The following is a 12,501-nucleotide window of genomic DNA, read 5'->3' as shown; positions in this document are numbered from 1 at the left end:
TTTATAGCTGACAACTAAACCACACTGCACCATGCCCCATGAAAGCCAGGCCTTGACATTTAGCTTTAAACAACACAATGAAAATGACTCAGAACATACCTGCTCTTGGCAAGCCACGTGGCTTGGCTTCTCCCAGCCTCTCGGCCAAGCTCAACAGGGCTTCATAGTTCTCAGCTGCTGGCGACTCGGCACTTGCCATTTCAGGTGCATACGCTGGCATTGGGTTGTTGGACAGCATGGCACTAGAACCATCATAAGGCCACCAGCTGCATCAGTGAACATGCACCTCAACAGTATCAGCACAGTTGGGAATGTCTCCAGGGTATGTGCATGCAGCACACCTATGACCACAAAAGACACAAAGTGGCACAAGGCATGCTAAACACATCGTCACGGGCAGACAATGTACATGTGCACAACAGCTGTAAAAGGACACTTACTCCCCTACCCCTATACTCTGCAATTGTTCTGAGCCTTAGCATGGCCAACAAGAAAATGTGTGGGCACTGTGCCACACTCAGCATTCACAAGTAGGCACACTAAGTGACATCGAGTTACTGAAAGCCCATGTTCTCAATGTGTGAACAGCCTGTAATACAGGTTAAGAAATAAGCAGTATACACTTTCTGTAGCAAGCTGTCTTACCATACTTGCATAGCATGCCTAATGGTAGAAAAAAAGAACTTCAAATGAAACTTGATTTGATGTAGAATTTTTTTTTTTTTTTGGCACCCAGAAAGCTATATGTAGGTATACGCAAATCAAATCTTTATTTCCACCATGTACATTACAGATGGAGAACAGCGGAAAAAAAGCTGCCAGTAGGCAGCTTGACAAGTCCACAGTCCCATGTAATGAGCGGAGTTTGGGCAACAGCAATGAAAAAAAAAAAAATGCACATGCAATAAACAAATGCAAACATTTCATCGGCGCAGAACAAAAGTAAAACACAATGGTACGAAATAAATGCCAGGATAAGTAAAATCAGTTTTCTTCTTCAAACATAGGTCTAAGTTTAGCAGTGGAACAGATCAATAAATAAAAATTAACAGATTGATAATGGTTTAACAGTGAGGGCAAAGAATAACATAGGCATTCCATGCCAAAGTTCAAACAGGGTGCAACAGCATTCCAATATTCACCATGTCTGGTAGCATAATGCTAATTTTTTTCTAAATGTGCCAGTGTACCCAGGCTGTTTACATTATATCTCACTTCATATTTAAACGTAGTACTCAAACAATAGTCGTATAGTTTGTGTGCCGTGATAACATGCGTTCTATGGAAAAAATCTGCAGTTGTCGCATTATAACCAGCATTGGTACACACGGCGTAGGTATCATTTCTGCATAACGTAAATTTTTTGTAGGTTGGAGAATGTAGTCGTACCCCAAACAAGTTAGCAGTAGTTAACATATGAATAGAAAAGAATTATAAATCAGTACTTTAAGTTTTGCAGAAAGAATGCATCTGAGACGACAAATTATTCTACTTATTCGAGCTAGATTTATCAATAGTAAGTTCACATGAGATTCCCAGGACATGTATGCAGTAAATGTAACACCAAGGCATTTTAAATGGTCAACAATAGCAACAGAACGAGAGTTGAATTAATATCTGCATGGGGAGGGACTGGCTTTATTTTGGCCCGAAAGATAACTGGTTTTGTTTTATTTTCATTGATCTTCATAGAGTTATATGAGGAACACTGTTGTAGCTGAACTATAGTATCATTACAATTAGAGATAAGGTGATCAATGTTACTACCAGAAAAAAATATGCTAGTGTCATCTGCGTGTATAATAAATTTGGCGTTCTGATTAATCTTAACAATGTCATTTATATATAGCAAGGGTCCCAACATGCTGCCTTGTGGGACACCACAAAGCAGTGGAAAAACTTGTGATCACGAGTTATTAATTTGCACAACTTGTCACCAACGGGATAAATATGACCGCAATAAATCTAACCCACACCCACGTATACCATAAATGTTCAACTTATCCAGCGAAACGTTGTGATTCACCAAGTAAAAAGCCTTGGAAAAACTGAAAAATAAGCCGATCACTATTTTCTCGTTTTCAAATTTTCAAACCAACATACATGTAACTCTAAGCAGCATGCAAAAGCTGATCCCTTGAGTAGGGTCTCATTTATAGCTTCTATGTTTTTTTTTTTTTTTTTTTTTTTTTTTTTTTTTTTTTTTTTTTTTTTTTTTAGTATTCGAGGTAAATGGGGGTTGGGTGAAGATCTTGTATTATTATTAAAGAGAAAAACGGGGAGAAATCGGGGCTTTTGTTATCTGACAGCCCAAAGTTAGTGATTTTCCCAGTAACTTTCACGAACAGTTAGCATGAACAATAGTCTCCATTAGGACACAGACAATTTACTTAATCCCTGAAGAGTCATCACCACATATGCACAGAGAGGATCGAACATTTGGAACAACCTGCCGTTCCCGAGTGAAGCGCTACCTAGCATCACTTCGAGCATCACTTCGAGCATCACTTCGAGCATCACTTCGAGCATCACTTCAACGTTCGAGGTGTTGCAACCTTCAGACTTCTAAAAAAAATTTATTGTGCTGTCCTTCCTTGACTTCTGCCAGAACTGTTCTTTCAATTAGCTCTATAATAGATGCCATCGTGGTAATTAAGGAGTATTCCTGCTTCGCCTAGTTTACTGCCACATGCTCACGCCCGCACTTGCACGAGTTTCGAGTTGCAGGAGTAGGTAAAACTGACTTTTATTATCTCTTTCCTTATAAGTCAATGCATTACTGTGAGATGCCTGCCGCATGACTCCTCCGTAAGGGTGCATAACTTGTTTAACAGATGGGCACTTGTAAATTGGCGATACTGCCATGCGTGAGTCTTTCTGTTAATTTTAGAGGTTCGAATTCAGGAAAGGTTTTCCATTTTTTAATTGCACGCAGCTTTGCTGTTCAAATTTCTGTGATTTCATTGTAAATGGTCAATTTCATTTTACATCTTACATTACTCTGTCAGTGCAGAGCACAAACTCCGATATTTGCCAGTGCAGTTTAGGACACCACAATGAAGAAACCCCAGTTGTCATAGGCTATTTGAATTGTGAAATAACTGTGACGCTGAATCTATAGAAATTTGCTATGCAGTTGAGTTACCCATCTACAAAAATGTTTTATGGAAGGGTCATCTAACATATTATATTGGTTCAATGCTTGACTTGGTGTCCTTTTAAAACATCATCTGCAAGCATAAACTTACGGAAAGACAGAGTGCAACAAACATCAGGTGATATATTTTAATGAAAACATATTTTTAAAATAAAATTTAACCGATGCTAGGATGCTTTTTTTACTACTCGTTCCCTCAGTGCAGCAGACACTTGGTGGGCAAGTAGGCGTCACAGCCCATTTACCAAGTAACTAAAATTCGTTAATTAACCATTCAGTTACTGCTTTCAAGGCCCATGTCACAATGTCAGTATTGCAGAATGGTTCCGTAGGAGGCTAGAACAACTTACGCAATTTTAAATATGTGATCCGTTTATGTATGGGCGAAAAGGTACCTTTTTCTCGCTTTGATTACGGAACAAGGTGCCCAGTCAGCACCAAAAGCACTGCCCACGTTATTCTAGATGCTGTCCTGACATACCACCACTCACTGCGGTGGCCTGCTGATGCATCCATGACCTTCACAAGATGAGATGAGATGATAAAAGCTGTGCGCAGGCAGTCAGCCTGGTGTAAAGACATAGCTACAGAAATTCTGAGAATTGTCTACTAATGCATAGGCATTCTTTGGCTCGGCTGCTACTTCACTTTGGCTTGCTTATTTAGCTAGCCTATGCATGTCTACACATCGCTAATGATCATCTACTATTACAGTATTATAATGATTACTTGGGTTACTTTTATGCATTTATTTTGCAGTTATATATCATAGCAACTGGGCCGAAACGCCGTCACAACCTGTTTTTGGCCACCACAGCTTTCCCCCCCCCCCTTTTTGTCACAACCTTGACATGGTGACAGTGACACAACTAGATTTTTTTTATTATTATTTCTAATGCTACCAATCATCTACTACTATATTATTACAGTCAAACCCACTTATAACAATATTCAAGCGCCACAAAAATTCCATTGTTACAACTGATAATTGTTATAATTGGGTTGTGTGAAAAAGAGCAAAATAATGGCAGAGGTGTTGTGAGAAAGCTATAATGGTGGGGAGGCCAGTGCCCCTCACCACCACTTTCCTCTATCCAGCTGCTGATTGTGCTAACTGTTTAACTCTGCTTCCTGCATGCTCTAATCGTGTGCAACAAGCCGCGGCTGTTGGTGTTCAAGAAGTGCACTGCTATAACAACTGCAAAGAAGGGATTACGGACGGCAAGTGACATGCGAGCTCCACCGCGGCATCGCTTTGGTGACCCATAAAGGGGCCTTTTAAAAAATGCGAGACAGTTGCCGCAACAGCCTCTCAGCTTGAGAAATCCAGAAGAAACACTGGGGTGAGATCGCCACACTCAACTTGCCATGTACTTCTCACTGGCTTGCACAAGAAAACCCCATGTCCATCAGCCTTGCCTGCTTTAAGCGAAGCTTGTCGGCATCCTTCTCCAAGGCACCCAAGGTGCTCCACGTAGTGCAGCGGAAGGTCCCTGATGAAAACGAGGCCCCGGAGGGACTGAATCATCTGCAGGGCCTTCTGTGAGGACAACGTTGAGGCAGCCTGCCCTACCGCATCATCTCTGCTGTAGTAATCAATCTCATTGTCGCTATTCAATGCAAGCATATTCGCAACGATTGCCTCATGGGTTAGAACTTCTGATTTTTCTAATGCGTCATTTGCATGTAGAAACTTCCAAGTCCGAAAACACCCTCATTGACTGTGGACCAAAGTTCAGGCATCCCACTTCATCGGAGGGAGCTTTGCAGGCTTCGTACAAGTCATTGCTGCCTCAGACAAGGCACACTTTCCTAAAGCAGTTCCGCATCATAGAAGCGCTTACTTCGGACCATGCAACAACGCCAACAATTGTCATGTGCCAACAAGTGTCAATGGCCATGTCAATCAAACTTGTTCAGGGCACAGCGACGATACATGAAAATTGACAATCACTCTGGCATCCGTGAGCGGCAAGCTTGCAGTCTTGTTCGGTGGCAGGAAAAAAACTTCCACACTTGAGAGCTTAGGCATAGAGTAGTGGGCATTACAATTATCAAGGATGAATGCCACTTTCCTTAGATTACTCTATACATTGATCGAACTCCAAGAGCTACTCCCGAAAAAGTTATTGCGTCATCCATGTCTTGTGGTTGTGACGGTAGTGCACCGGTATCCTGGCAGCACCATGGAAGCAGTAGGGATTTTTTTATTTCCCAATGACAAATGCAGGGCACTTGTCACTCCCGTCCATGCTGACGCAAAAAGCAGCGAGCTGCAGCTTGCTGTTCTTGCAGCCCTTACATGTGTCTCCTTTAAGTGCATGCATCTTGGACGGTAACATCTGGAAGAACAGTCCTGTTTCGTCACCAGTCCTGTTTCGCCGCCAACGTAGTTGTCAAGGATGCGGAGCAGCATTTCCTCTGCCCACTTCTGCCTCACAGTCAAGCGAAGCTTCTTCACCAGTGACGGCTTTGTAAACAATGCCGTGCCTTTCTTTGAAGCACTGTACCCAGCCGCCACCTGGCTGAAAGTTCACACAGTTGATGAGAAGGGCTAACTACTTCGCCTTTGCGGCCAGAATCGACCCAGTGATGGGGAAGTTCATGGCACGTGCACCGAGAAACCACTTGTAGAGGCCCTCTTCTACCTCCTTATAGGCACCTTTTTGAACGCATTTGTGCCCACTGTCTACCTATCAGCTTTCTTTGTCGAACTTGTCTGCCACGCAGATTATTGTGAACACTGTCGGTTGCAATAGTCCATACTTCTTCACCAAGTAGCACGCTTTTTCAGTCTTTGTAGTTCTTCACTATACTGCACTTTGTTTCCAAATCTATAGCAGTGCACTTTCTTCTCACCGGCAACGTCATGCACTGCCGATGATCAGTGGGCGGATCAACCATCTTGCGTCTTGGCAGCAAGTCGAACGAGGCAGAGAAACCACATTGCCAGGTACGACTTCGGCGCAACCAACAAAGAGTATAAGTGACTTACTGCGATGGCAGAACTGCGCAAAATGAGGGGCCAGCGGGCCAGTGAACAATCCGAGAACAGCACTGTCAGCGCAGTTGGCCCATTTGTGTTTCAGAAGGTGGCACAGCATATAGCTATGGGCGCAGCCCAATTGTGTTCACAGGGGTGGGAGAACGATGGGAGAGAGGCGCGCGAGGCCGAAGAGCGTAGAAGGCTGGAAGACAGGTCTATTGTATGAGTGCGCGGAGGCCATTGGGGTGGTGGGGAAGGTGCAATGGCTTGCATTCCCTTCTTTTTAGAGCGCAGCGTTTAGGCGCCCGTTCCTGCAGCGAGTGGCGGCGTCCCCCTTAACTAAGCGAATGAGCACAGTGAAGGGTGACAGATCAAACGCAGAGCGCAGCGGGAGATGAAAGACAGCGATAGCAAAGAGTGCAAGGAGGAGGAGGGCATGGCGAAAGTGTGAGAAGAAAAGCATAGTGCCACGCAAGACGGCTCTATAGCGACGATGGGTATGAGATCGTGCCAGAGGAGCATGCATCATTTGTTCACCGATGACGCCATCGGTGATGACGCTATATATGGAAACGAAGCACTGCATGAGCGGAGGTCTTTCTGCGGCAGCTACACGCACCGGCTCACCGGGTCACCCACGCGCTGCCTCTTGCAATCTCTCAATTAGCGAGGCATTCATGCCACATTTCGCTCCATTTGCAATGTGCCGCACAAGAAAGTTTGTCCGCACCAGCCAACAAATCGCAAAACGAAAACACGTATAGAGCTACGCTCAAATTTTACATTAAGGAACATCGTAATCCTTGGTGAACATTTTCCTTTCAAGAATTTCACATTCCATTACCTTTCAGCACGGATACCTAGCAGCCAGACTTCATTATAACCAATAATGTGACATGGGAGCATTGTAGTAAGTGAGTTATTTCACCATAGAAAACACAAAAGTTGACAGTGCAGCAGCTTCTCATTGTTATAACCGATATAGTGTTAAAAATGATATGATTATAAGCGGGTTTGACTGTATAACAATTACATGTGTTAACTTGACCAATTATGCATTTATTTTGCAGATATAAGGCATAACGGCAGGGACAGATTTTGCTGGGGCACTCACCAAAGAATGCTTATGTACACTGCAGTCCATGGTTCGAATCCCAGTCAGAAGTATCTTCTTTCATTTTTCTAACACAACCAATCATGTACTATTACACTATTATAACGATTACATGTGTTAAGTTGACCAATTATGCATTTATTCTGTAGGTATAAGGCGTCATGGGACAGGCAGATTTTGCTAGGGTACTCGCCAAAAATGCTTATGCATTAAAATCAAACGAGGTGGGAAGCATCATGTGGGCAGTGCTTCTCTTAATGCGTCCAGTTTTGGTATCGAAGTGGGAAAAGGCAACCTCGAATACCTTAACTATGGATGGCACTTCGAAATTTATGTAAATTGCTAGCCTCCAGCAGCGCCACACTCCTCCAATACAGCCATTGCAACGTTCGCATTAAAACCAATAATTAAAAAGTTATGTCCTCAATTTTAGTTAATTAACAAAAAGACTGCAATGGCTACTCGATCATCTAGTGTCCGATGCGCTGAAAGAATGACTAGTGCAGAAAGCACCATCAGTTAAATTTTAATTCTGAAAAATCTGTTTCTATTAAAATAGATCACCCAGTATAATCTGCTGAAGAGCTATGAACTGGGCCAGTTGGTGCGTATTCATTTTTCTTGCGCTAAATATTACAAAATGCAACGGGGACGAAATGAACGCTGGATATGAAGTGGACACCTCTTCATATCCAGTGTTCGTTTCACCCTGTTGCGTCTTGCAGTACTTGGCGCAAGAAAAATGAATAATCTGCTGATATAATTACAGCAACTTTACGCCACGCTAATTTCTGGGTACAGAAGTTTTTTGCTCCTGCTCTACAACTTGAGTCATGCACGTAACAACAATGCGGCATCTTTAGGGTCAAAGAATTACAAGGTACAAAGTACAAATTACAAAGTACAAGGTCTAAAACTAAAGAAGGCTGACATCACTAGATGACAGCGAATGGAACACAAAAGGCGCTTTTGATGTGTTTTGTCTGCTAGTGTTCATTCACTGTCTATATCAGGAAAGACTATCTTTGGCTGTATGGCTCAATGAAGATGAAATGACTGTTGTAAATTAAGTCTATACATTGGATGAAGGTGCTTGTAAGAAGCTGCTGACACATTTCTCTCGAGGAGTTTCAGATGGATTTTTTAAACAGCTTTCATGCACCAGAGCAATGCAGCTCTTGTGCAAAAAGAAAAAAAAAACAATATTTTTTAAATAAGTGTATGCTTACACAATAAAATTGTCACTCATTTCCTTCATCCGTTCAGTTATTCAACTTTCGAACAATCCACACTTTTTTAATATTTCTGTGAAATCTGAATTATGCTTTTTTAACCCTTTAAGCGATGGTCCAAAATCAAAAAATGTGTTCAGAAAATTACATTTGTTTTTATTCTGTCTGGATAGCAAATTTTTTTGCAGATTCAAAATATATTGACATGGGAATCAGTAAGTTCACAACTTGTGCATGAAAACACACGAAATGTTTTTAAAACGAGGAGGCACTGGCAGAGGGTTCTGTCCATCTAACTTCATTCACTGCCATGCTGCCATATCGAAACTATCGTTGTCGACAACGTCAGTCACTGGACGTGTCTATAGCACTGAAAACACTGCGATCACCATCAATGCTTTCATGCACAAGCAAATCATCTTAGGAGCTTGAAAACTCAATCAAATGAAAGCTGCGTTTTCGCAACAAGTGTGGCAACACACGACTGGCAGCCGCCCATTTTTCTAATTTTTACCGGATGAACACAGACAAACGGAGCCTGTAGGCCTGCTAGCAGGCCAAAGAGGGAACTTGCCAAAACGTCGAAATTGATACGACCAGCCGGGCCCATTACTAGCACTTAGAGCGCTCAAACACGTGGATGAGACAGGCTCGTCCTTGGCACTAATTGAAGAAAGAGAGGGAGAAATTGGAAGCTTGTCCACAGCACTTAAAGGGTTGATGTACGTATGCCAACTTTTGCACTAGAATTAAAGAAGACCAGAAGCCATGCTCAGCTACATTACACAGACATCATGCTCCCACTTATCTACGGCGTGCTTAACAACATGGCAATCAGCAACAGGCGCACTCACAAGAGGTGCAGTAGGAAGCCTGGATGAGGATGTGGCGGTGGTGGAGGAGGCGTGGCAGCCACCAGAGGAGTGCGCCAACGGCGACCAGAGCTGCGTCGTCCATGAACCAGGCGCCGTGGATGCACCTATAAAAGCAAAAGAAGGGTATGACACTAAACATCCAGCACACTACTTTAACATCCAGAATGAATGAATGAATGAATGAATGTATTAAAAACTTCATTTTCACAAAGGAGGTATTTTGGCGAAGGAAAGGCCAACACTGGAGTACTTACTCAATTTTTCTAAATGGCGGGACGCATAATAGCAAACAGTGACTTCCAACAGAAGATTGATGTTCGGTCGTTCTGCACTGCTGAAAATTCCCAGTTGTTTTTTTCTGCATCTTTACTTTGTTTACTAAGCTTGCATCCCATTTGGCTTAAGCACTTGCACAGCAGATGCCGTCGTCACCAGCGCCAAGCACCTGCATGTGGCTCAAGCCCTGAACGAGCATCAGAATACGCTCCTCTCGTTTTCGGCTGGGCTGGATGCCGCAGCCGCCATGCTAAGTCTTCTACTTGCGCTGAGTTACCGTAAATGTGTCACAATAGTAGCACATGCAGCTGTAGTAGGCTTAATTTCAGTCTATCATTACTATGCAACCTGCTACTGAACATTTAAATAATAAAGAGCATGATAAAAAAGACTGTAGAATGTTAGAATATATGTTTATGGCCTAACACAAATACAAGCACAAGAAGTGCAAACAGAAAAGTAATTGCAGGCACAAAATACTAATGCGATAAAGTTACCAAATAACAGCACAATGGCAAATAGATATATGACTGGATGGTGAGGCCAAATTTGAAGGTAGAGTCAGAAGCAGGGAGTAAAAGGTACATGGCACTTGACTACAGTCAAGCCCACTTTAACTGCCCCACTCGACATCTACATCTTCGTGCCTATGCCTATTCCCATCGATAGCCTACTATCGATGGTTGCAAATTTGTATTTTGCCGGTTTTTGAGCTGATATTTATTAGCATCTCTTTGAAACGGGGCAATCACAAATAGGTACTTAGCCTACTTGAGTCAATCAGGTATGCAATACATGCTTTTCATTCTAGCATTTTGTATACATCTCCTTAATCTTTTTTTCTCTTCCTCAAACCTTCTCAGTCTACCTTCTGCTACTTACTACCCATGCCTGTATTGGATCCGGTCGTATCAATCTGTTCCCTGCATTTTTTTCCACCAATACTCTAAATGTCGCTTGCTTATCTCGACTGCTGACCAGTTGATGCCTCCATCCACTTTAAATCAAAGTGCTCCTAAAAGGTGCATGTTACCTATGGGTCTCACTAAGCGAATCCCTTCTCATTCCATTAGCTTTCTCGATTAACTAGCACCGTCTAATGGTTGAAATAGAAACTTTCTTTAGTATCGCGTTTCTGTTTTTTCCCCACTGTGCAGTGATTCAAAGTGCCTCAGGGGCAGGGCATAGTTGGGGCGATGAGCGCTTATAGTTCCCAAGATGGCATTGACGTAGTGCGCCACTCCTCCATGAAAGCGTAGCATTTCTACCAATTCTTATACGTCTGCACAAGAGTTTTTGAATGATGGCAGCAGCACTAACACGGTAGACAACTTCTGATTTGCGAGATTTCAGCCCAGAGTTTCACTTTCATCACTGAACTGTTTCGTTGCCACCGTGCACTGATATGAAGATATCCTGTGCGTTCTGAAGGTCGCAGTTCTTCTCTGCCAGCGTTAACATCCTTCAGGCAAGATCACTTGCCGGTCGCCACACAGGGAGTAGAATTTTGCATAAAGGATGGCCGGGAGTTGACCTCGGCATTGCGCTAAGCTAGCTACTAGGACACACATTTTCTTATAAATTTCAAGACAGTCTTTACATAGAACACTGATAATTGCTGGAATATTGCACGGATCCTTTGTGTTTAAAAATATATACGCTGAAGTTATTTGAATCTTTTTTCTGTAAAAAGGAACACTGATGTTTTGATATACCTTTTATCTTTTTTTTTAAAAAAGTTTGTGTAGGTATTTTTTCATATCATGTTTAATAAGCAGGTTGCTTGGGGCTAGTACTGTTGGAAAGAATTTCTCCCTCTACAATTTGATACTATAGATTTTAGTATCAAGCATGCGCTGCGAGAGAAAAAAAAAGATATTCACTAGACTAGCTGAAAACTACGGTTTTTCCATGGGCAGGAAGGTGTTAAAATAAGTTATCTATTATTTTAACAATTTTTCCTTCTAACATATTTTGCAAGAAACTCATGACATGCATTACACTTGCAAAAACACATTTGTAACACCTCGTTACAGTGAACAGAATAAACTTCAGTGCAGTGGAGCTACAGCCGGCACACGTGCAACACCATACATACACAGGGAAGGTTTACAGCATGCACGCCAGGAAGTTGGCAACAAATTCACAGGAGAGTGCTAGCAGAACCCATTGGCAATGTGTGTGTGTATGTGTATGTGTGTGTGTGTGTAAAATGACCAACCTTATGCACGCAATATTTCAGCACAAGTTGATTCTAAAGGAACAGAAAGCATATTTAGCGCCAGCAAACAAGGACGGAAGGGAGACGACACCACAATGCACTAACTTCAACAACTTGATTTTCAGGAAATACACCTATATAATCCATGCACAGTGGCACCACCTCATCCAAATCTTAACCATCCATGGGTTATATAGGTGTATTTCCTGAAAATCAAGTTGTTGAAGTTAGCGCATTGTGGTGTCGTCTCCCTTCCGTCCTTGTTTGCTGGCGCTAAATATGCTTTCAGTTTACCAACACGCCCAACAAATCGCAATGCTAAAGGAACAATGTGACCATCCGGAAATGGTTAAGTTTTCTTCACTTTTTCTTTCTTTCTTACTCAGTAGGCTTGTGATAGTCGTGTTTATGTCACAGTTTACGAAGTCTGTTAATTGGTTGTAAACAATGGCACTGATGGTGCCTGTCTTGGTTTGCATCAAATTCATGATAAAGGCATACCTGCCAACTCATTCGAATTTTCCGTAAAATGTACGAATTTCGAGCAGTGTTAAGATTTGCGAAAAAAAGAAGCGTGAAAATGTAAAACTACACCCTGATACCTTGCGCCCCCACGAGAGGGCAATACGTATGCGTGGTA

General features: G+C 42.4%; 1 protein-coding gene across 2 annotated transcripts in view; it reads right to left on the bottom strand.

Annotated features, from left to right (window-relative positions):
* The window catches only part of LOC126545260 (uncharacterized), a 165,286-nt gene that overhangs the window by 11,066 nt on the left and 141,719 nt on the right, over positions 1-12,501 (bottom strand). The window contains exons 8-9 of one of the 2 annotated variants that reach the window (XM_050193036.3): positions 9,344-9,468; positions 100-266 (exon numbers count right to left, since the gene is read on the bottom strand). In XM_050193036.3, the coding sequence (XP_050048993.1) occupies positions 100-266; positions 9,344-9,468 (292 nt within the window). The remainder of the gene's footprint in view (positions 1-99; positions 267-9,343; positions 9,469-12,501) is intronic. The other variant, XM_050193037.3, reaches the window with a different exon arrangement.

Source organism: Dermacentor andersoni, chromosome 1 (assembly GCF_023375885.2).
Source record: "Dermacentor andersoni chromosome 1, qqDerAnde1_hic_scaffold, whole genome shotgun sequence".
NCBI lineage: Eukaryota > Metazoa > Arthropoda > Arachnida > Ixodida > Ixodidae > Dermacentor > Dermacentor andersoni.
The sequence above is the reverse complement of the archived record's forward strand: the minus strand, read 5'-3'. Positions and strand labels throughout refer to the sequence as shown.